This window comes from Rhamphochromis longiceps, linkage group LG3 (genome assembly GCF_057381845.1).
Source record: "Rhamphochromis longiceps isolate RC_006_pf linkage group LG3, R_longiceps_female_GT1.1, whole genome shotgun sequence".
Lineage (NCBI taxonomy): Eukaryota > Metazoa > Chordata > Actinopteri > Cichliformes > Cichlidae > Rhamphochromis > Rhamphochromis longiceps.
The window spans coordinates 32,727,403-32,752,602 of record NC_140559.1 but is presented as its reverse complement, the minus strand read 5'-3'; the positions used below and the strand labels follow the sequence as shown (position 1 = coordinate 32,752,602).

General features: G+C 40.2%; 1 protein-coding gene across 3 annotated transcripts in view; it reads left to right on the top strand.

The window, feature by feature from the left end:
• The first annotated feature begins 9,867 nt into the window (after positions 1 to 9,867).
• Positions 9,868 to 25,200, top strand: part of LOC146674177 (uncharacterized) — a 29,341-nt gene continuing 14,008 nt past the window's right edge. Inside the window, exons 1-23 of one of the 3 annotated variants that reach the window (XM_085394637.1) lie at positions 10,014 to 12,011; positions 12,180 to 12,356; positions 13,816 to 13,877; positions 14,184 to 14,222; positions 14,333 to 14,743; positions 14,944 to 15,167; positions 15,435 to 15,604; positions 15,811 to 15,945; positions 16,548 to 16,646; positions 16,749 to 17,616; positions 17,804 to 17,905; positions 18,006 to 18,040; positions 18,583 to 18,735; positions 18,916 to 19,044; positions 19,265 to 19,303; positions 21,224 to 21,352; positions 21,831 to 21,957; positions 22,701 to 22,871; positions 22,946 to 22,980; positions 23,216 to 23,380; positions 23,500 to 23,634; positions 24,617 to 24,655; positions 24,737 to 24,877. In XM_085394637.1, coding sequence (XP_085250763.1) covers positions 10,149 to 12,011; positions 12,180 to 12,356; positions 13,816 to 13,877; positions 14,184 to 14,222; positions 14,333 to 14,743; positions 14,944 to 15,167; positions 15,435 to 15,604; positions 15,811 to 15,945; positions 16,548 to 16,646; positions 16,749 to 17,616; positions 17,804 to 17,905; positions 18,006 to 18,040; positions 18,583 to 18,735; positions 18,916 to 19,044; positions 19,265 to 19,303; positions 21,224 to 21,352; positions 21,831 to 21,957; positions 22,701 to 22,871; positions 22,946 to 22,980; positions 23,216 to 23,380; positions 23,500 to 23,634; positions 24,617 to 24,655; positions 24,737 to 24,877 — 5,448 coding nt within the window. In that variant the 5' untranslated portion in view covers positions 10,014 to 10,148. Of the gene's footprint in view, positions 12,357 to 13,815; positions 13,878 to 14,183; positions 14,223 to 14,332; positions 14,744 to 14,943; positions 15,168 to 15,434; positions 15,605 to 15,810; positions 15,946 to 16,547; positions 16,647 to 16,748; positions 17,617 to 17,803; positions 17,906 to 18,005; positions 18,041 to 18,582; positions 18,736 to 18,915; positions 19,045 to 19,264; positions 19,304 to 21,223; positions 21,353 to 21,830; positions 21,958 to 22,700; positions 22,872 to 22,945; positions 22,981 to 23,215; positions 23,381 to 23,499; positions 23,635 to 24,616; positions 24,656 to 24,736; positions 24,878 to 25,200 lie in introns of all 3 variants that reach the window. The other 2 variants (XM_085394645.1, XM_085394628.1) reach the window with 2 other exon arrangements.

Sequence of the window (25,200 nt, the reverse complement as noted above, 5' to 3'; positions counted from 1 at the left end):
GAAGAACACAAAATCTTGGTTTACGATGCCAAATGGAAAACGGCAAAATCTAATTTCAAAAAAACAATGTCACCTTACTGCCACTAGAGGTCAGTAAATAAAGCCCAGAGTTTGTTTGAGGCTGGTTGAAGGCACTGAGATGTAAATACACTGTGCGGAGGTGGAGCAGTGCCTTGTGAGAACAACACATCTGCTTAACCTCCTCTCATAGTAGGTGTGGGGCTGGAGATGAGAATGGGAAAGCACTCAGACAACCGGACACAAAGACCCCAAAACACAAACAGGACAAGTAGACCATCAGTGGTACATTTATTTAAAATAAATCAGTCCCCTCATCAGAGTATATGATTCTTTCTCACGCACCTTTGTTTTGTGTCACCCTGTTTTTTCATCTTTGATGACACAGAATTCCTGACTATCTTTCTGGTGTGCTATAATTTTATTATTTTTATATAAGATAAGATAACCGTTATTAGTTCCACACGTGGGAAATTTGTTTCGTTACAGCCAAAACTGGACAGTGCAATGTTACAGCAGCGAAAATTTAGAAAAAATACTGGAATATATGATAATAAGAATAAGATACTGTACACAATAAAACAGAATAAAATACAATTTAGTCAGAAAAAGAGAATTGCACTTCGTGTTATTGCACATGTGTGGATTTGTGTGTTTGGTCAGCTGCAAAATCTTTGTTGTGGAGTCTGACAGCTGTAGGAAGGAAAGACCGGCAAAATCTCTCCATCCCACATCATGGGTGCCAGAGCCTGCCACTGAAGGAGCTGCTCAGTGCTGTCAGAGTCTCCTGCATGGGCTGGGAGATGCTGTCCAACAGGGATGACGGCTTAGCCTCCATTCTCCTGTCACTCACTGTTAGAGAATTGTAGATCAATATGGTTGTCATTGTGCAAGATGATTAGATCTTTAGCAAGAATGCTCACCTCTTTTCTACACACTGGTTCGTTAAAAGGTTACGCCATACATGGGGTGACTAGGGACATCAGTGAAAGGTCACAGTGATATGTGGTGTAGCAGAAAATGTCACACACATCACAGGCGTACATGTTCACATGTGAGTGTCTTAACTGTCATATGATAAATGAAATGTTTGTGTAACTACTGTTGTTGATAAAAGGACTGTGAGGGGAGGCCGAATTCAGAGTTGGCTGAGTTCGGGTGAAGAGCTTACAACTCTAGACCTGACCGGACTTCCCTTGCAAGTAAAAACCGATGGAGCTCTGAGTGTCTTGCTTCCTTCACAGTAACAGGCCACTGAGACAGCGAGGTCTGCAAGTTTAGACCTAACACTCACCATCTACACTGGGTCCAGAGGGGATCCTAGAACAGAGCTGGCCCTCCATATCAGCCTGTTCTCTTCCTGTCCCCAGCAGAGATGCTGCCGCCCCCGCAGACAACACCGTAGCAGATGGCCTAGGCCAAGGGTCAGCAACCTTTAACACCCAAAGAGCCACCGGGTTTCCACGCAAAAAAAACACTGGGAGCCGCAAATACTTTTTGAAATCTAAAATGAAGATAACACTGTATATATAGTTTCTTTTACTTTATGCTTTGTGTGAACAACTAAAGTAAGTAAGTAAAGTTTATTTATTAAGCGCTTTTCACAGACAGTCAGTCAAAGCGCTGTACACAAATATTAAATTAAACAATACAATCAATAGACATTGTACACAATGTAAAAGATCAAATGTAAATAATATAAAGAATATAAAATATGTAGATCAACAAAAGGCTTGTTTGAACAGAAAAGTTTTTAACTGCTTTTTAAAATAATCCACAGAGCAACTAAGGTGTGTTGCTTATGAAATCCATGAAGTGCTACAGAGAAAATTACATTTTATTTATGTAATTAACACATTTTGAACTCTTAAAGGAATATAACAAAAGGAAAGACACCCAGCTGAACTAATCCATGTAGCAAACAAAAACTGTTGTGAGCTGCCACCCTCATTTCGCCTTTGGAGCCTTGACCTGACTTTTAAAAAGTAATTGGAAAAAAAGCACTATGCTTCTAAAAAAACTAGATGTTTCCAAAATTCTGCCTAAATATGTATTTTACCTGGTTAATGTGTGTGGCGGGGCGTGGTCTGCAGGGGAGTCGGACGCACCTGAGGCGCAATCACGCCTCGCCGCCTTAAAGTCTGTGCTCTCTCTGCTGTTGTGTTGTCGGGCTGTGAGCTGAAAAGCTACAGCCGGCTGTATGCGTACAGCAACCGTGTGTGAAAAGTGGTCAATAAAGAGATGCTGAAAAGCATGTTGATGGAAACATCGTCGGGTCTGCCGTGGTATGTTTACAATAAGACTTATGGTCCCGAACCTCTGCGCACATCGGGGCTTTCATCTTTACGGAGGACTAAGCAGTCATCATTCAATATATTAAAATTTTATGAATAAAAGGGGAACTTGTGATATTATTACTTGTGACTGCATTAGTATTATAATTATTTGGCAGAAAGTTTATTTCAGGGAGAATTATACCTTATTTCCCCCCTTTCCCATGCTTCCTTTTCGCAAACTTACTCATGTCTCACAGTCACAACATAAATTATATTTTTATAATGTAAAATTAATCTGTGCAGCATTGGTGATGGGGTGTAAAAGTAATTTCACATATTAAAATGCAGGCTGTGTTATAGTAGTAAAAAAAGATATGATAGATCATCATCAAGGACATTTATATATGAGTTGTTTTCCTATGGAAATAGCGCCACCGTGTGAAAAATTAATTATAGTACACTTATCCTGCGGCCACTATAAGCCATCACAGAGAAAGATGTAGTGAAACTTCCAATAACACACTCAATAAAAAATTTAGAACTCACAGTTGTATTTTTCTAAAAAGTAAACAAATTTTAAAAAAGAAAAACAAGTGCTAATTCCTTATGATAATAATAATAATAATAATAATAATAATAATAATAATAATAATAATATGATGCATGGAATGCGTTAGTGGAATTATGACAGTATCTTGAAAGTTGTCGTTTCCCTTCGTCCTTTTATTTTGAAGGCAGACCACTGAAACGGAACACGTTGCGGTGGGTCACGTGGTTAGCGTTTCCTTTCCGTTAGCAACGCTGTAGATTGCAAGAAGTTCTTCGTGAGGATTCATTTGAGCACATCAGAACAAACGGATTCCACACATATAAAGCACGGTATGTACCCCGAGTTGTTGTAAAAAAAAAAAAAACCCCAAACAAACCTGTAAGCGATCAGCTTTTCCTTACAGCCGCTGTTTGTCGACTTGTGGTGGTAGTTTGTAAGCGGGCCTGCAGGAGGTTGCGGTGCTCCTCGGTAGCTGCATACATTGCCTTGCCTTTTTTGCCTCCTTGTGGCTGGACTGGTGGATTATGGTCTCACCTCATATCTCACTGCTGCACGGATTTTGCGCAATCCGACTTAACTCAGTGGCATGACTGTCGTTATCCAACGTATCCCCACAGCCACCGTTTTCCTTTATTTTCATTCCAAGTTGGTTAGGTGGGAGAACCCACGGTAACAGCCACACTACACAATCCCACAACACATTTTAAATGCATTCATAAAAGGCAGCATTTACAACAAATACTGACAATATGAATTCTACTGATTGAGAAAAACAACCACTTGTCCTTCACTTTGTCCTTCACTTATGATAAGCCCCCACTCCACAGACCTGGCTTGTATTAAAGTTTTCTCTCCTTTAGTGATGCACGTTCAGGGCTCGCAAAATTTCAAAATCCCTGGTAGCCCTTCGGGCAGGGACTCTTCAGCTTTTGGTAGCCCAAAATAAATTTAAGTAGCCCGAATAAAAAAGCGAGCAATTTTTTGATTGATGTTTTGTTTCATTTTTTGTTTCCTTTACAATATTATACTTTAATGTATAATATTGTAACGGAACCAAAACAATCAAAAAATTGTTGAAACACAAATTACAACATTGTATAAAAATTACAATCATCAACTCAAATACTTGGTTCTAATTGAACAGAAATTTCTATGAACTTGTAAGAACTGTGTAGAACATCAATCAGTCTGTGTCAGATCCTGAATTTGAAATTTCCACTGAAATCACAGGTAAGAGGCAAGTGGAACCAAGATCGAGGACATTTGCTTTTTTTTAAAGTTTGCAAAGACTGCTAAATTTTGCCAGTGGTAGTTCACTCTTTGCAACATAGTACGCTGTTCTAAAGAGATTTTTCAGGTTTATTTTTAGTATGTTATTTGCAATTGGTGTTTGTTCTGGGAAAGATATTGCAGACTGAGCAATAATGCATTTCTCATGGGTTCTAATGGGGGCCTTTCTTAAAATTACTGGTCCCAGTAACAAAGGCGCTTGTCGACTCAGAAATCGAGAGAAAACCAACAACACACCCGGCAGAACATTATGTTATTTACACGGGTGCACATAAGTGGTCCGCATGTGCACATTCACTGTCAAAATAAAAGACGCGCACCAGATAAGAAGTTGCAGCGCGCGTTTGCGTCCATATAAAAGGCAGTGTTTTTGTCCGCTAGAGTGGGATTTTCACAGTACATTCTGCACCACATCTCTGTGCGTTCATCATTTGTTTGAAGCCAGCTCACCTCCTGCAACCACTTTTCTGAGAATACGTGCTTCTTTTGTGGTTCGGACTCCTGACATTTCTTTGGAGGTGGAGGAACATCACAGTAATTGCTTAAAGGAGCTTCTTGACATCTTTAAGAGTTCTAAACAAATGTCTGTCCTCCTCCAGAAAATCCTATGTGCGCAAACACGCGTTGCAACTTCTTATCTTGTGTGCGTTTTTTATTTTGACAGCAAATGCGCACCTGCGGACCACTTATGTGCACCCCTGGTTATTTAGCTCGTCATATTGCAGCCACAGAAATTCTTTTGTCCATGAAACCATAAAGCTGCACTTTCTTTTTGCCTTATAGTCTGATTTGCCATAACTTTTCCGTTTTGTGGTAAGCTTTTCTTTGGCTGTCACTTCTTCACCCTGACCTGTCTTATTTGGCTCAGCAGAACTAAAATATATATCCTGCTGCTTTTACACACGCGCTCACATAACGCTGAGCGATTCTCTGCGCGATCAACCTATCACATGTTTAAGCTTGCTGCGGGAGATTTCACTTATCATGTTTGCATAGTAGGCTAACGACTGATAAGACGATGTCAGAGGAATTGGTGCGCAAATGATTGTCACTCACCAATCAGTACTGTCGCTCTCCATACACAGTTCGCACGATTGCAAAGTGAAAGCAAAAAACAAGCGCAAATTCTGGCTCACTGATGCCAATGACATAATTACCCAGCTACATTTCCGAAAGAATGCAAAAGCATTGACATATATTTTTCCTTCCTACAATAGCCCGACGGGCAGGGCAGAGATAGATTTTGGTAGCCCGACTGGAAAAATCGCTAGCCCCGGGACGTCGGGCTAGCGATTTTGCGAGCCCTGACGTTAACCCCGCTCTTAAGACTCATCCCAGACGTGATGGTATTGGTTATCAGTGGCCTGGCATTAGACATAGAGCTGGGCGATATAAGATTTTTTCATATCACGATATGTTTTTTTCATTTCAGGCGATAACAATATCTATCACGATATAAGCCAAATAACTATATTTGTAAGATTTAAATGTGCCGTTGCTCACAAGTAAAATGTGAAATAATCAGCAGCTTGTTTTTATTTAAATATTTATTTCCCATAATAAGTTCAACAGGATAGATGTACTTAAGGAACATGAGACTTTTTCAGATAAATAAAGGCAAATATTGCAAACTACACAAAAGGCAGCCGCTAAATCGTTTAAGTTTCAAAAGAGAACAAACGAAACAAACTAAATTGTCAGTTCCACTTAGAAACAAAATATTAATTCTAAAAATAAATCTTAGTTTGTTTTACAGAAGAACAGACAAAACTGACTAACTTTTGTCAATATCAAATAAACTGAGAACTAAAAGGAAATTCTCAATCTCTCCTTGTTGTATAGCTTAGCTTTTCAAACAGTTTTAACAGTTACTTTAGTCTGACAAAAGCCGAATGACGAATTAGCGCTTCCAGTCAGAGACTGAGGCTACGTCCACACGTACACGGGTATTTTTGAAAACGGAGATTTTCCGTTTTCATTTTAAAAAATGATCCCGTCCACACATAAAGGCAGAAATGAAGGAAAATGCTGCTATGAACATGCCAAAGCAGCAGGTGGAGCTAGATTCCTAACCGTGCAGAAATGTTGGCCAATCAGAAGTCTAGAAGCCTCGGTGGGAAAAAGTAAACAAAGCTGGGGCATAGAAGCAGAACCAAGTCGTATGTGTGGAGAGACAGTAACTGTGTGTATATGTAAGCATTTAAACACTGCAGAGAGTAGAATTAACAGTATTGTAGAAATTCATTTAACCGAAACAATAACGTGGCGCACAGTGTGACGCATGCACCAGTTCATTGTATTTCCAGACTTGCTTTCGGCACAATTTACAGTGCACGCTACTCTGTTTTTTGTCAGACTTGAAATAGCCGAAATACCTTCACACTACGGAACTTCTATGGCTCTTCCGTTCGACAATCTCTCCGGCATTGGAACCATCATCTGTTTTCTCTTCGGTCACGCTCGGTTGATTTTTCTAGTCGGCACACTCATTTCCTCCATTACCCGGGCGGTACGGTGGCTGGCTGCTTCCCAAACAAATACACATGTGCGGCTTGGCACTTGTGCTATACGTAACAAGTCACGTGACGTGACGCTGCGGCTGTGATTGGTTCGGCTCTGCGCTACTTAATTTGGATTGGCTGACCCTTTTTTTTTTTTTTTTTTTTTTTTTTTAAGAGGACAAGAGCGGCGAGGTCTATCGCAATAGTTTAATTTCTCTATCGAGTAAAAGGTATATCGCGATACATATCGTTATCGTTCTATCGCCCAGCTGTAATTAGACATTAAGACAGTTGGACGCTCAGACTATGGAAAAGATCCCCTGTCATTAACCTGCTCCCACGCATGTGCAGTGAGCAAAAATCACTTTTCCACTGCTGCAGGTGCTTACTTAAAGGCAGTGTAAAGACGGCTGCAATGTAGGGTAGGCTGACTAAAACTACAGATGTCATTAAGGCCTGCACAATAAATTGAAAATTTATTGTCATCGCGATATCAGCCTGCGCGATGGGCCCATCGCAAAAGACGACGTAAACTGCGATAATTGGGTACCTTAAAATGTTTACACACGTGCTTTAAAGAATTTACCAATCAAAGAAACCCCTCGTGCCTAAAAAAAAAAAAATAGTACCTCGCTTATTTGGAGGTACTTTGGATTTGATAAATACGACGTTCTCCAAACACAGGTACTCTGCAAAACTTGCCGAACACTCGTGGCAACCACCAGAGGAAACATGACTAATCTGAACCATCATCTTCAATACAACCACAGAGAACTGTTTGAAGAGTTCCAGAAAGACAGGGCAAACCAAACAAAGGTTGCTAATGTTAAGACAAAGAGCACCGCAGTCCAACAGCCGTCTCTGTATTAGAGTTTTTCAAGTGGGACTCCTTATGAGAAAACGTCAAAGCGCTACAAAGAAATAACAGAGGTCATTACACATTTTTTGACAAAGACATGATGCCTATAAATACAGTTAGCAGAGAGTGCTTCACCAGTCTGATACATAAAGTGGACCGGAGACACCTCACAAAATTACTTTTCCCATGTCGCCATTCCACAAATGTACGAAACATGTCGCAAGACCGTCATGTTTGAACTGAGCCAAGCGGAAAACTACGCAAACACTACAGTAAAGTTTCCTCTCCAGTTTTGACTTACATCATAACTACTTGGTGAGTGGTAAAATGATGAACAACTGCATTGAGATAATTTGCAGTATAATTTAAGTTATGTATTTAAAACTAATTCTAGAGACCAGGAAGGATGTCTTTCAGAATTCAAGCCTCAGAAATCTTTTTATGGGGGCAATGTTTCAATGTTAAAGTGCACTTTGTTGTTACACTGCTAATACAGCAGCTTTATTTAAATAAAACTTGCAGTAAAACGGAAACTATGTATTTGTTTTTTTTATATTTATTTTATCGCAAGTCATATCGTTATCGCAGTATTGATCATAGTTATCGCACATCGCAGGTTTTCCTAATATTGTGCAGCCCTAATGTCATTAACAACTAATCATGTTGTGTTTAGCTGAGCTGTTGGTTAGTTGTGTTGTTCTATATTACCACTTAAGGATCTATGTTTTTTTTAAACATTTATTTCATTCTTTTCTCCTATTGCGTTATTCTTCTTTACATCTGGTAGGTGTGTGTATCTATGCAATTCACTTTCTCTTAAATTACTTTTAAGCATAACCTAGCTAACACAAGCAATACAACCGCCCCCCCCCCCCACCCCCCAAAACATACAAACAAACAAACAAACAAACAAACACAAACAAACAAAAAAAAAAAACAGTAACATTGAGGGAAATCTGTTGTGTTCACTTTTGGCCTCCAAATATTGTCATTGTCTCTTATTTTGGCATTGATGTCATCATTGATGTCATCATTGATGACTTTGGTAGCAAGGATCTATATAGAAGACATGCACCAGTCCAGTTTTGCACTGGATAACAGTTTGTCCCTAAAATTAGAGAGCCATCATAGCACAAAGGGAGCAAACAGCAAACGTTCAGTAGTTTGTAGCTGCAGTTTTACAAACTAATTTTCTTTTGAGGTTTGCAAAGGTTTTCAGAAAATCGTCATTGGTTTTCATTCGTGACAATGCTTTCTCTCACTGTTGCTGTTGTTTAATGTAAGAATTGTTGGGACGCTTTTACTGCACTTCTCGGAACATAGCCTGTTGCATATGTGAAAAGTTTGTAAAAAGTACTTGCATAATGATCAGGTACACAGTCTGTGCAGATAGTGTACGGATTAATTAAATTATTCCACGGTGCAAAATGATTTTACAGTGACACTAAAGTCACTGAAAGTGCAGAGAGCTTATATAACCAGTTAAATTAAGTGCAAGCAGACAACAGAGCATCAATTATGGTACTCAACTTGAGTCCCTTATCTGCTGTAATTCAAGATGAGCGGAGGAGTCTAATCGTGTCCTCTGAGGAGACAGAAGATCATCATAAGCTGCTCTATGCCACCAACCTGCCACTGAGCATGCTCCTTTGGTTTATTGCGATCATGTTTAGGGGGTAGGAGGATGTGTTCATGACAATGGCAGTTTGCACCGGTTGAGGTCCATCTGTGTGCTGTCATTACCAGAAAGTCAACAGCAGATCCAGCTTCCTTCACCAACTTTCCAAGCCATACGTCGTCTCTCTTCTGAATGCTGCCTACCCAGCACAGCACTGCAACTTGTGGACTGGACTTGGAGATCGTCATAATAAAAAACCACACCCGTGTAGCAAAATTTGTGTGCATATGTTAGTTCGACCTTAATGGGTACTAATCATGGGTCTTGTTAGAAACATCTAGATGTTGGACGACTAGCGTGTATGTTCTGTGTCTCTATCCACAGATCAGGGACATGCAAAAGATAGAGGAGGATAAGATAAGCTGCTTTGGAAGATCTATTAACCTTATTCTTCTAAGATTAACACCTCCTTTCTATTTTGTTGTTGTTGTCTCCTGTGTCTCTATTGTTTAAATCTCATGTTTTCTCTGTTTCTCTGTTTTTGATGCTTTTGTTTCCACCTTTCCTTCTTACTAGTGAAGACCTGAAGATGATACTAACAGAATGAATCCGTATGAATGAATGATCTTCGGGAAGCAGAGTCTGCAAATTAAGAAAAGGCCTCCCGGACGATGGATTTCATCTTTCCAAGATTCTGAGGCCCAGTACAACTGATTAACCTTTATTCTTTGTTTTCTTTATTTTTAACTTTCCAGCTTTTCCATTGTCATTGAAGCGTTACGCCCCTTCTCCTGCACCAGGGCCCCAACAGAGCCCCCTACTGGGTGGGCTCCCAGGGAGCTTTTTACTGATCGGACAGCAAGCTGCATGCTTGCGGCTGGCTCAGCTGAAAACCCACCTTGCGTTGACACAGATAAATAACGCTATTGCTGTTGATGGTCGAACCAACACACCTGCCCCATTTATACCCACAACACCCCCCTGCCCGACAGCTGCAGCCATCAGTCTACTAAACCTTCTGAAGGTTGCTAACACCATGTCCCATCCCTCATATAACCCCTATGCCTCTGGGAATCAAAGTTCAGCCCAGGGGCGCTATGGACAGTCCAGTATGCAGGCAGAGAGAGACTCTCATAAGACATCTCCTCATCTTGGGCCTGGGTCCAGCTTTAGCTCTTCTGGAGTTTCATCTGCGACTCCTGCAAAATCTGGGGGAATAATGAGCTACAGGCCAGAAGGGAGTAAGACTTCAATGGAAGAGGACATAAAGAGGTCCATAGACATGCATATAAGCAGAGCCAGAGAGGAGGTGAGAAATCAGCCTGTAGACAAGAGCAGTCATTTTACTCAAAGACATGAGTATGATTCTTCAGGCAAAGATGTGACTTCCTACATGTTGTCCTCAAACTCTCAAAGACCTCCTGATGTTGCAAGTAGCACTAGCTCCATGGACTGGTTGCCAAGCTACAAACGGAAAACTGAGGATGATTCGTCTAAATACTGTTCATCATCTGCTTCATTGAGCTATCTAAGCACTGGTGACGGTAGGTTTAATGCCTCGAATGAAAGAGAGCGCAATGTGCAATCCATTCCAGGCTTAGGTGATTATGACTACCCAGTGCCAGGCAAACCTGTGGGTTCTGCAGAGTCTACTCGTCCCAAGTACACTTCAGAAACAGCTGTGAACATCCTTATGCAGTTTGGACTTGAAAAAGAGGACCTGGAACATCTGATCTCATATCCCGAAGATCAGATGACTCCTGACAACCTGCCTTTTATCTTACGACAAATCCGCATGGAAAAGGCAAAGAGATCTGCAACAGCAGGTCCATCAAAATCCTACTATGATCCTCATTCCACCACAAGTATGAGTGGAAGGGAAAGGTTGAGTACTTCAAGAGGGGAAGGGATGCGTCAGGATGAATTGTCACCTATTGTCCAACCAAGTAAAGTGATTGATTATGGACATACTGGAAAATATACTGGGAGCTTTGGGGATGAAATTGGAAGGAGCAGCAGTGGAGCTAGTAGTGGTGGAAGTGGAGGTACGCTGCTGATGGGCTCCTATGATAGTAGCGGTCACAGTCGAGAATCACTGCAAAAAAGTATGACAGAGGTGAAAAACAGCACCTTGGTTTCTTCCCGTGATCAAGGCAGCTCTTTTACCAGTCATGGCTCAATGCGAAGCAGCGATCCAGCTCAACAACTGCACACCCAACCGAACCAGTCATCTCAAGAAATCTTCAAAGGTTTCTCTCTGCCAAAGACAGACACAGACATAAGACCTCTTAAAGCAGAAGTCACTAAAGCCCTTCCGTTGAAAAATCCAGAGCCAGATCGCCATTCAGCATCAAAAAGCCAACTAACTCCTAATATAGTTCGTAGTGTGCATCCAAGCCGACCTGGCCTTGTACTCATTGGCAGCAGCAGCAGCGACAGTCACATCAAAGAAAAGAGTAAGACTCACGGGCAAGTATCAAATGTTTCTGAGCAGATGAACAAACAGCAAATGCAGCAGAAGCAGGTACAACAGCAACAGGTGAAACAGACAATGCAACAACCACCACCAAAGCAGCAGCAGCAGACGCAACAACTGAAGCAGCAGCAGACGCAACAGCAACAACTGAAGCAGATGCAACAACTGAAGCAGACGCAACAGCAACAACTGAAGCAGACGCAACAGCAACAACTGAAGCAGACGCAACAGCAACAACTGAAGCAGACGCAACAGCAACAACTGAAGCAGACGCAGCAGCAGACACAACAGCAACAACTGAAGCAGCAACAGCAACAACTGAAGCAGCAGCAGCAGCAGCAACAACTGAAGCAGCAGCAGCAGCAACAACTGAAGCAGCAGATACAACAGCAGCAACTGAAGCAGCAGCAGCAGATGGCCCAGGTACCTAACCTGCCGATTGGGTTGCAGCAGATGCAGAATCAGCCAGCTGTGCATATGGGACAAGCTTTGCAGTCTCAAGTTTTTTCGGCTGCAAAGCCAGTTCCACAGCCGTCCCTCATGCCAGGGCTCATGATGCCCGTTCCTCCGGGTCTCTCTCCCCTAATGCAGAACCTCATGAATTTCATTCATATACCGCAGCCCGCTTCCACCAAGCAGCTTCCAGCAAAGGTAGAAGTGACAGGGAATATCCCAGTGCTGGCCCAGATGCAAGACTACACTGCCGCTTCACCTAGGGTCTTTCCTCATACCTGCTCTCTATGTAACAAGGAATGTACTCTGATGAAGGTAAGTGGAAGATTGTTCGATGTTTTTGCTTTCTGTCGGTTTTTATTTATTTGACATGCAATGTTTTTTGTTTTTGATTTGATTTTGGATCCCATTATAGGATTGTGGTTTGGGAAAAACTTCATGTATGCTACTTTAAAGTCTATTTGGTTTGTTTTATACACTATTCCTGCGTAATGATGACTGTAGGAAGACTACCAACTTGGAATACAAACATTTGGACAAATTTTTCACATATTTCTGCAATTCAGTATTCTGTACCAGAATTTCTGAAGGATTACAGTGCAGACTAAACTTAACTATATGTCTATCAGATATTGTAATTGAAAAACACTACTAATAAGAGACCTTCAGAATCTTCAGTGGTCTGTACTTGCAATTGATAGATTTAATCTCTTTTAAATTGACATAAACTGATGCGAAGACATTCAAGGCTTTTGCTAACAATGGAACCAAGGCCTCAGATGACGTGATGAGGAGAAACCTGCAAACCTGAAGAGCCTGTGCATCAGAAAATGTTGGAAGATGGCTGTTTTTTCATTTGTCTCTGTTCTTGGGCTGCTGTTCCACAGTGCACATTCAGCTTTGCTTTTTCTGGAACTGTTGCTGAATGTGAAAGTTCCCCTTTTTGTCTTTTGTCATTAGAGTTAAGAATAGTGTGTTTTGTCCTTTATTTCACATTAGTGGGCACCTTGTTTTTGTGTAATACTCGCTTCTTCTTTTTTTTTTTTTAACTCATACTTTCTTTTTAAGTTAGTGTTTCTGTGTCCCAAAAGGCAACATCATTTACTACCACAAACATAAGCACCCGCTGCGCCCAGTCATGAGCTACACAAGCACCAGATTTGATTTGATTTGTTGTTGAATCTCTCTTTATGGATCGGCCTTCCTTCGCTGCACCAAATTTCACATTTGAGCTCCTCGTCAAAGAAACAGCACCTTCCTCTTCTGGTCTATTTCAACGTCATCTTCCTGTCGCTACTCCAACTGTGATTGTCATAGGTGGTGCATTTTGTCCTAATCCAAACTTGGCCTCTCCTGAGACGACCTTCTTGGAGCTTCGGGAAAGTTTGATGCCATAAGAAGAGCCTGAGAGTCCAGAATCCAGAGCCTAATTGACCTTTTGTTTTGGTTGTTTGTAATCAGATGTTTGACTTGTGTTTTCTATATATACTAAATAATTTCACTTTTAAAATTTTATCCCAGGAAAGGTATAATGTGTCACGCTTATTTGTTCCTGGTTTTTGGCCTATGAAGGTTTAAATACAATCCAGGCTCCTGGCTAATGTTATAATGCTTCTGCGTTCAGTGAAGGACTAACTGTTAATATTTTAAGAATTTTTTTTAAGGCCACTGCAAAGTTTAGTGACCTTTTATCAGCAAGTGATGTCAATGACAAACGTTGCTCCTGATAATAATAAACCTTGTCTAAATGTTTGTTTTTTGTTGTGACCACTAGGATTGGGTCTCCCACCAGAATACCAGCCTTCACATCGAGAACTGCAAACTTCTGCGAAAGCGGTCAATCTTTCTTCTCTGTACTTCGTGATTATGAACCGATATCTTTGGGGCAGCACAACCATGGGTGTGCCAAAATGATGCCGGGGTTGTAATGCTAGGATAGCTCCCTAAGAACTGTTCATTTGTATTTTTTTAATTTAAAGCACCTTAATGATTTGCAGCATTTACCATGAGCCATTTTCCCTAACCTAAATTGTTGAAAGGCTGAATACATTTCTGAGTTTCTGGATTAATGAACAATAATATATTTTTAAGGACATTCTATCTTGCAACATCTGACAAAAATGTATCTGTGTTTTTCCACAGATACCCAGAATGGAACGGTGAAATTGCATCACTGCTAGGGTAATTATCTTCATTTGAAGTCATTTGGCAAATAAAAAAACATGCCAGTATTGGAGGCTTTCATTTTCTTTGATTTAACATGTGCCTTTCTTTTTATATGCAATTGTTAGTGCATCAGGTGCCAAGCCCTCTCCCTCAACTTCTGCTGAGACTTCCCAGAAGAAAACCAGACATGAGAGTCGTTCCCGTTCCTGCAGCCCCCGGAGCCATCGTGACTCGGAGCGTAGCAGGGACAGGCAAAGTAGCCGTTCCCGCTCTCGCAGCCCCCGCACTCATCGTGACTCGTTGCGAAGAAGAAATAGACGAAGTAGCCGTTCCCGCTCCCGCAGCCATAATGACTCGGAGCGTAGCAGGGACAGACGAAGTAGCCGTTCCCGCTCCGGCAGTCCACGTCGCCGCCGTGACTTGGAGCGTAGGAGGGACAGACGAATTAGTCATTCCCGTTCTCGATCACGTAGCCCCCGAAGGCAGAGACACAGAAGCCGATCACGATCTCCCTACAGCTCCAGACGTAATCGCAGGTCTGTCCAACATACATTTTGAGAACTAGGATCAATCAAAAAGATTTAGCTCTCAAGTGGAGAAGGCGAAAAGTAATTTATTTAATAATGTAAATTTAAAAACACTTAATTGGTGGACTATTTACCTTTTGTATCCATGCTGGATGTGTGCTATGAGATGTTTATGAGTCATTAAGTTCTTTGATCCATACTTTTTTCAGGTCCCGGTCTCATTCTGACTCCTCATGGTATGACCGTCCTTCCTCTTCACGATATCGATCACGCTCAAGGGGACGCGAGAGACGATCCTCGCCGAGAAGAAGAGATGAGAAACGTTCATCACCAAGGAGAAGCTGGGAGAGGCGATCGTCGACAGAGAGGTCATCTCCTATGCGAAAGTTGAGCAGCTCGAAGATCTTGGCAAAGAAACTGCTGGAAACATCAGGTTTGAAAATTGCTTCTTGGTATTTTTTGGTATGTACTCATTAGGTTTTTCTAAGATCAAAGTTGCCCCCCCCCCCCCCCCCCCCACACACACACACACACACACAACATTAACTTTACTAATGCAAATTATAAATAAAGACCAGTACCACCAGAAAATGTCAGTATAGTTTTTTCTACGATTATAAAACTTTCAGAAGCAATAGATGATTTTTGAGACTTGGGACCCACCAATGTGCGAATCTCTTTTGTACCTGTGGTCTTTTAGCTCTCCAGTCCTTATCAAAACAGTCTGACCTGGAGACTGTCGTCAAAACTTTGGCTCCTGCCCTGCTGGCTGAGCTAGCCAAGATGAAGTCGTCCCCATCAACATCATCGTCCTCACGTTCTGCATCTCCAGAATCAGTTAAAGGGAGGCCTAGCACAGAGAAGACCAAGGTGACTTCACATGATGCCTTTTTTCATGAATGGACAGTTTTGGACAATTTATAATGTGGTCAGTGACAGTGACGTGATTGTTGATGCCACAAAACCAAGATTAAATCCTTCAACACAAATTTATACAAGCACAAACTTTGAGTCAAATTGTCATGATGAAATCTGCATTTGGTTTGTTCATATTTTTCTTCGCTGTGTTTCCACAGGCTGCTAAATCTTCCCCTCCAACCATGGTGAGGCTACAAGGGATTGTCAGTAGTCTCTCTCACAGTGAAGTGATTTCTGCTGTGGAGAAATTTGGAAAAACCAAGTCAGTTGTTTTGTTTAGGTCAAGATTACAGGTATGTACACTGAAATTTGCTCACTGTTATAGATGGATGAGTTCATTGACCTGCTTGTGAATCTAGAGAAAATGTGTCTCCTGGTTTGCTTCTGCAATCTAAGATAGATATTTATGCACCGTAGCTACAATTCTCTATAAATGTACTGTCCATTCATTAGTTGTAGTCATGCATTCATCATGCGGTTTAAAGTCAGTTGGTTATCCTTACTTTTCTTCTGTGGTCTTGCAGCCCTCACATTCATGGCTACTTTGGATTATACTGAGCTTTTATATAGACATCGCAATGTCAGAAAGTTTCTGCTCAAGTCTAATCCTATGAAAGCATACACAATGTATTTTGTTTTTATTTTGCTGCTTTGCATTATGCATTTTTTTAATCTATATATACACATTGCACTAAAAACATCCTTGGAATCACATTGGTTGCTTGCAAGTTGCCACCGTTGCTTGTAGTTTGCTTGGAAAACTCAAACTTGTCATCAAATACTTGTAAGCTACTGACAAGTGCTCATATATGATTTTTAGTGTGAATGTAGTAACGTAAAAGTTTTGGTAGTAATCCAAATTAATGTGTGTGTGTGTGTGTTTGTGCACACCCAGGCAGTTGTGTGTTTCGAGAAACAGGAAGATGCTGAGAAACTGAAGCGCTTAAAGAACTTTGACATAAAAGAAGTAACTGTCAGTGTTGTTAATGAAAAGGTAACTTTGTTTTCCCTTGAGAAATACAAATATTAACATCACTGCTCTTCTGTGGCAAAATGATCAGTAATCTGATTAATCCAAAATTATCTTTGTTTACAGGAAATTGCATCCAAGAAAACCACAAAAACTAAACTGGAAACTACAGCAAAAGTCTCTGTTTCCAAAGTGAAAAACATCTCAGCTGAGCAAAAAGCTAAAACTGTAAAAACTGGTGATAAGGCTGAAGAAGCAGCTTCAAGCCTCGAAAAATCTAAGAGTAAATCTACGAAGAGTCCCGAAAAGCAGCATAACACCAGTGATTTGAAAGGAAAACGTAAACCCAAAGGGTCTCAAACCGGTGCTAAAAAAGCTGTGATGGCACCTAAAAATACAGCCAATGCTATGAAGGCTGTTGAACCAATTAAAGGTGCTGCAGTTGATGGTGAGCCAAAAGTCTTGACTTCCAAAGCAGAAACGGCCTCAACGACGCAGAAATCTAAAACAGCAGGAACTCTGAAAAAAGAAAAAGTGGATCCTTCTAAATCAACAACGTCAGAGGATAAGCCTGATGTAGAGACAAAACACAAGAAACCTGAAACAAAGATTCATGAATCTGCGATGGGGCCTAAAGGTGAAGCACGAAAAGCATCAGCTTCTGAAAGGGAGGACCACACAGAAGTTGAAACTTCTACTGACGGCAAAGATAATCAGACGTTACCAACTATATCGAGTGAGAATCAACTACCAACTAGTGCAGCTGAGACCAAGCCAAATATATCGTCACCAAAACCCACTGATCCACCTCAGAAACCACAAACTGTCATCAAAAGTCCAGAAGATTCACTCAAAGCTTCAGAACAGACCGAGCAGAGCTCAGATTCTGCTCTACAAGAAGAAACACAACAGCAGACTGCAGGAAAATCACCTGAGATTTCTGTGGAGGCAAAGCAAAGAGTTGAAAGTGTAGAAACGGTTACAAAGGACAAAGGTAAGTGGACAGAAAACACCTTCAAGTGTGGAGTATCTTTGACAGCAGGATGTTGGACGGAATCAAAAGCTAAAGACTGTGCTTCTTGACGAGAACAGTTTTCAGATTTTTATTTAAATCAGCTGGGTAATTTGCATCCTATCTAAACTACCACTATTTAACTTAACTACATTTCCTTTATTCTAAGTCTCTGTGACTGCAAAGAAGATCTCAAAGGATCAGCCGGTCGCTCCTACCCACCCAACATTTGGGGAACGGATACAAGAGCAACTGCGTCCAGAAAGAATCCGTAAGAAATCCCCAAAGATCTGTATGAAAGATTTCTCAATGTGAAGATATTTTCTATTTTATAATTATTTTCTGTTTTTCTTTTGCTCTGCACTTTACAGGTTGTCTCAAGACAGTCAGACTTCCCCATTCAAAGGTAACATTAAAAAAACACTTAAATTATACCTGTAAGAAAAACATGCTTTGTCAAAGTGGTTAAGTTTTGATCTGAAATTTGTTTTAAAAGTTTATAGTTGGGTTATATCTCATTGTCAGGTGACACTCAAGTAGGTGTAAATGTAGAAAAATGTTAAAAATTCAGTAGGGATGTCGCAATAACAGAGATTTTGTAGTCAGTATAGACACTTAATAGAATTGCACGATTCTTGATTACCAATTTAGTATTGTAATAAAACAATTATCTCATGTACTAACACATACTAAAACTCCTTTATTAAAAAGCTAGTTTAAAATGTTCAAATTATATGCAAATTATATGCACAGTAAAAAGAAAGTTACCATCAGAAACATTTTGTAATAGGTATTTTATTCTGATGTACCTCATTGTGTTCATAGTTGTAGACAGTGCTCAAAGTGAGGCACAGTTTACAAGTTAATGTTTGCATTTTTCAGATTTCTGTCTGGAATTTCTTCAATTGCAATTGTAAACAGATTCTGAATTTCTTTTCTTTTGCACAGCTTGTTTCGCTTGATTACAAGGTGCTGTTAATAAGCAACCTGCCAGAGTATCACGATGGCTGTTACGCAGAGGAGGACATCGCCGGTCTGCTCACTCGACACAGATTTGAATATTACGACGATACGATCTACGTTATACCACAGGCGCGCATGGTAAGCACCAGGCCATGAATTTGCATTGGGCTGGATTATTACCTTCATTTTAATGGGATTCTAAATGTCTTTTCTAAGACGACCTAACTAACATTTAGTTAGTTAATACATATTTTGTGAGTGCCTGTCTTCATGATTATTCAGTTGAAATCAGTGTTTGGTGGTTTGTTTTTCCTTCAGGCTTTTGCCCTCATGCCGACAGCAGTGGCAGCTAAAAACATCGTGCTAGCATCAGAAAATCATGATTTTATTCTCAATGGGTCTAAACTTCGACTGCAGGTTGAGAAGGGCGACATTTTAATGACGCCGGTAAGCAATGTGTGTAGATAATGCACTTTACTGTTGTGACAGATGTTATTAAAATTATTCGAAAATAATCGGTTTCTGCTTCTTCTTTTTTTAAAGTGTGATTATAAATTTTTAAAAATATTTTCTTTTTGTAGAAAAAAAACATCTTTAAGCTGAAATAAATCAAACAGAATCCAAAGTGATGTAATGATTTTTAACTTTTTTTTTTTTTTTCTTTCAGCTTGAGTTTTATAAGTCTCTGATGAAACGGCTGTGCTATGTAAGTAACACACATATCTCAGGAACAAAGACTACGCTAGAATACCTTTAGATTTATTGGTCAGAGTTAGAGCTTGGCGATATGAGATTTTTTCATATCACGATATGTTTTTTTTCATTTCAGGCGATAACGATATCTATCACAATATAAGCCAAATAACTATATTTGTAAGATTTAAATGTGCCGTTGCTCACAAGTAAAATGTGAAATAATCAGCAGCTTGTTTTTATTTAAATATTTATTTCCCATAATAAGTTCAACAGGGTAGATGTACTTAAGGAACATGAGACTTTTTCAGATAAATAAAGGCAAATATTGCAAACTACACAAAAGGCAGCCGCTAAAGCGTTTAAGTTTCAAAATAGAACAAATGAAACAGACTAAATTGTCAATTCCACTTAGAAACAAAATATTAATTCTAAAAATAAATCTTAGTTTGTTTTATAGAAGAACAGACAAAACTGACTAACTTTTGTCAATATCAAATAAACTGAGAACTAAAAGGAAATTCTCAATCTCTCCTTGTTGTATAGCTTAGCTTTTCAAACAGTTTTAACAGTTACTTTAGTCTGACAAAAGCCGAATGACGAATTAGCGCTTCCAGTCAGAGACTGAGGCTACGTCCACACGTACACGGGTATTTTTGAAAACTGAGATTTTCCGTTTTCGTTTTAAAAAATAATCCCGTCCACACATAAAGGCAGAAATGAAGGAAAACGCTGCTATGAACATGCCAAAGCAGCAGGTGGCGCTAGATTCCTAACCGTGCTGAAATGTTGGCCAATCAGAAGTCTAGAAGCCTCGGTGGGAAAAAGTAAACAAAGCTGGGGCATAGAAGCAGAACCGAGTCGTATGTGTGGACGGACAGTAACTGTGTGTATGTGTAAGCATTTAAACACTGCAGAGAGTAGAATTAACAGTAACAGTATTGTAGAAATTCATTTAACCGAAACAATAACGTGGCGCACAGTGTGACGCATGCACCAGTTCATTGTATTTCCAGACTTGCTTTCGGCACAATTTACAGTGCACGCTACTCTGTTTTTTGTCAGACTTGAAATAGCCGAAATACCTTCACACTACGGAACTTCTATGGCTCTTCCGTTCGACAATCTCTCCGGCATTGGAACCGTCATCTGTTTTCTCTTCGGTCACGCTCGGTTGATTTTTCTAGTCGGCACACTCATTTCCTCCATTACCCGCTGGCTGCTTCCCAAACAAACACACGTGCGGCTTGGCACTTGTGCTGTAGTAACAAGTCACGCGACGTGACGCTGCGGCTGTGATTGGTTCGGCTCTGCGCTACTTAATTTGGATTGGCTGACCTTTTATTTATTTTTTTTTTAAGAGGACAAGAGCGGCGAGGTCTATCGCGATAGCTTAATTTCTCTATCGAGTAAAAGTTATATCGCGATACATATCGTTATCGTTCTATCGCCCAGCTCTAGTCAGAGTATAAAGTCGTAACTGGAAGCACTCACATCCAAGTCAAAACACCTTGAAAAATGGGGACATACCCGTTTTTTCAGATATTCATACAGGGTTAGGAAAGGTTTGGAGAACTTTTTTTCCTGGAATAAAAATTTAAAACTGCATTTTGTATGTTTTTTTTTTAAACATTTGTTTAATGATTTGAAACGTGTGCAAAAAAACTACAAAATTGGGAAGGCGCCAAATGCGTTTTTCACAGCACTGTGTGTACATTGGTTTAAATATTTTTTCAACCAGTGTTATCAAAAACAGCACGAGCTGCAATTATAAATTTGAATAAAGAAGATAGCTGCCAGGGTGCATACCTGCTGTGTGAATATAAGTGCAAACTTATGACCTTGATCTTGGAACTGTAGTATGAGAATGTTTCGAATGTCATACTGTTTGTGGGTTTTTTGTTTTTTTCACGTTAACCCGGTTTTCTCGAAGCAGCAAGTGACTGACAATGGAGCACGAACAATCTACATCAGGAACATCTCACCAGGCGAGTCCCGGGATCTCAGAGAAGCTTTGAAAAAAATGGATTTTATAAGAAACTACCTGCCTCTTCTCAACAAGGTATAAACACTCATAAATGCCAACAAGTGCATGTGTTAGAAGTTTGTGAAAGGCCGAATGAGATATGTGCTTGTGTAAGTGTATTCTTAACCATACAGAAAAATTGACAGATTAACTGCTTACACACCAAACTAAATGACATGCACCAACCCTCATAAATCCATCCTTAAAAAGAGATAATGTGTCTGGATTTGGATGCTACTTATCTTGAGGAAAGCACAACCGCAAAACTATAGAGATAGTAAAGACAGATTGCTGTGAAGCACTAGTGTTCATCACATTAGAGCATTCGTGCAGGGGTCACGTTGAGCACGGCTCCAGTGCATCATTGAGCCAGGATTTCTGACTTTTGAATCCAGTGAACTCCACAATAAAGCTGTGCTTAGTTCACTCTTTCCACGTGTGCTTAGCACTTATTTTTAACATTTAGAAGATAAAATTAAAATGTTCAGAATAAATTTTCTTTCTTGTGTTTCAGGTGTTTATCGAATTTGAGTCTCTTCGTGATGCTGATCGCCTTGGTGTTTGGTACAGCCTTCTAAAACAGGCCACCGGCCACAAATTGTCAAGGCTGGAAATACCACACAGTGGATGTACCTCACTGCGTAAGTGTGTTTTAAATGGGATTTTAAACAAATATGATTTTTTTTTTTTTTTAAAGATAGGTAAAGTTAATGGAAGGTCATCTGGTAAGGCCTTTCTTTAGCTTTCTGTTTGTGAAACACTTTTGAATATATGTCTGTGAAGGTTCTCAGTCATCCAGGTCATTGTAGTCAAAGGAGCTTGCAAAGAAAGGCGTCTGGACTTCTTTAAGTTGCTTGAAGACGTTTCACCTCTCATCCGAGAAGAATATATTTTTCTCTTGAATATATTTGTCAGTTCTCCCCTGGACTGTGGATAAAGTGAAGAAAAACTCCTGCTTTATTGTTGTCCACAATAAATTATTGTGACACATTCCTTCAACTTTGATTCACTAACACTGTGATTCTCCTTCCCACAAATCCTTTGATGCTCATTTGCCTCGTTATCTCTCTGACCTCTTTTCTGGCCCCTCCAGAAATCTTTGCTCCATCAGCGGTCAATTCCCTTCTGCTTGTCTCTGCCCTAGACACATGAACCAGAGCCATTACTTAAACTCCACTTTTTCAGACTGGCATTTGATCTAACTCTCTAATCATTTTTTTTCTGATGCCTATGATACCTTGGGTATCTGTAAAGGTGCTTAAAGTTAAAATAAAAGTCAAAACATTGAAATTACTGGATCACTGTAAACATTAAAAACCTGTTGTGCTTTTTCCTTTTCTTTCCCCCACAAAAAATTAAACAAAACGTATTTTTGCTTGTGCAGCACCAAGATTGCCACACAAAGCTTTGCCAGACAGCGATGTCGCTGTTGACGGGGCAGCTGTCCCAACAGAAGATATTACCGTCCCACAACGCAGCACTTCACCATATTGGATCACAATGACAACTAGTCCCTTTGTGTTCCCCACTGTCGCTCCTTGGTTCACAATCCCAGGTGAGAGAAACTAAAATTAACTTCCAGATATAAAGTGTTGACTGTTACTAACTGTGTGTGTTTTACACTTCTAGAGTATTTAACTGTCAGGGAACCTGATGACATTGAGGTGAGTGCATTTTATAAACCAAGGTTTCATGTGTTAAACAGGAATCCTTGAGTAAATACCAAGAGGCGTCCATTTTTCCAAATACCGACCTCAAAAGCCACATTTCTCTTTTTCTGCTAAACTTGGTTTCATTTTGTCTTCTCTATGTGGTCAGTTATAGTAATATATTTTTTTAAAAAGTACTGCAAAGTTTCTCTTCACATAAACTTTGGTTCTTGAACCTTGTGTCTTGTAGAAAGCCCAATCTCAAGGTTCTACGTTCTCCACGATCATGTTGACCGGTTTGCCAGAAGGAAACTACAGACAGGAGGATGTCACCAAGCTGGTGTGGCGTTACTTCCCTGATCAGACTGTTCAGACTCTGTACTACAACATAATCGTTTTATCACTGCAGAGGAGGGTGAGGAATAGACCCAGCAGGCTGATACAGAGAAATTTGCATTTGCAAATTTAATTCAATTTAATGATTAATATTGAATGTTTCCTCTGCGTCATTTTTTCCCCTTTCTTCCTCTCCAGGCCTTTGTGTTTTTTAACAGCTGGGATGCGTGCTGCGATTTCGCCAGAGATTACCTCAAAGATCCAGTTACAGTTGGAGAGTGGATGCTCAAAATCCACGTTGTTTTACAAGACGTGCATCCTGGTTCAAGTGAGGTATTAATATTGGAGCTGAAAAATCGGGGGCTGTTAAATCAGGGGCATGCTCCTGTTTCACTCAAACTATACAGATCCCAATCAAAAAAGATTCCTCCTCTAATGAGTGAGCACAGCATCATCCTTCACTGGGCTAATATTAATAGAATGAGACTCAGAATACTTTATTGATCCCTAGGGGGAATTATGTTGGTTACAGTACAAACAGTAACAAAGACAGATAATACAAGAAGTAAGAAATAGCACAATATATACATACATATAAGTCACTTATTGATAAATATCTGAATAAGAAATGGAAAAACTAAAAATATGCATGAATTTCATATCAAGTATTTATTATTATTTTGTCTGTATTTGTTCCTTCCTTTTTGCGACAGCAGCACAAAAGCTGCATGAACTTTATCCACTTTTCTGTTCATAGACGACAGCCCACGTCATTCCACCACCACTTTAAAGTTTCCACAGAGCTTCTTGTGAAGTCAGTCCTGTGTAAACGTTAAAGACCCAGACATAGGTTATGGAGTGTTTCACTGACTATTAAGCAATGCCCTCACTTATTTTGAAACTTCAGTTGCTGCTAACCTTCTAGCTTCAGCGTTTCCCATCTCAAGGTTCCTTGCGGGCTAGCTATTCAGGCCCTTTGTGAGATCTCTCTCCACAGCTACATGTTAAGAGGAATTGAGGTCTGACGACTGTTGCGGAAAGTCACTGAGACTCAAAAAGCATCAAATAGTTCCTGCAAAACTTTGGTTATATATTATGTCGTTACTGTCCTGAAGTATGAATCCTTTGCCACAAAGATGCAAACCAGGATCGAGTTACTTCTCACTTACAGTGGAGTCCAATCTTTATCTTATCAAATGGGGTCAATAGAACATTAAAAACACTCTAACCAGGAGGAGAGTTATTCAATAGTTATTTTACAAACAGAGGATAAGTAATTGATGTGAGCCGCTTTCATCTTCTACTCTTTTCACAGGAGAGCATGTACAGAAGCATGATGAAATGGAGCAGCACTGTAAGTCAGCAGTCACATAAATCTGTCTTGTAAAAGCAGCAGGCTCGGGTCTCCCTGATCTTAACACTGGTTGTTTTTCAGCATGTTCCAGAGTCTGAGTCTCTGGAGGACCGGCTGCTGATTGTGGAGGTCTCCGAGGTGAATGTGGACCTTGTCATGATGATCATGGAAGTGGTGGCGTCCATTGCTGCTTTTGTCAGATTCTTGCCGCTTGCCAACAGGGTACGATTTCATAAACACCTGCAAATTTTTCATGTTTTACATCTGCAAGGCTTGTCATGGTGTCTGCTGCTCTTTTAATATTGAGAAACTTTTTAAATGAGTCTGAAGGAGACTATATTTTTTTAACACTAGTTGAGCAAGTTTTAATATTCCATGTACAGCCAGTCCCTGCGGCAGGCAATCTGAATTTTACATGCCTTTGCAAATACTGGTGAAGGACTGCCTGAAATGCACTAAGTTCTCAACCAAGTGATAATCTTATGACCTGTTCAGCCTTTCGTCCTGGCCCATCTAGCAGGGAAGATGCCTGCAGTTTGAGGCAG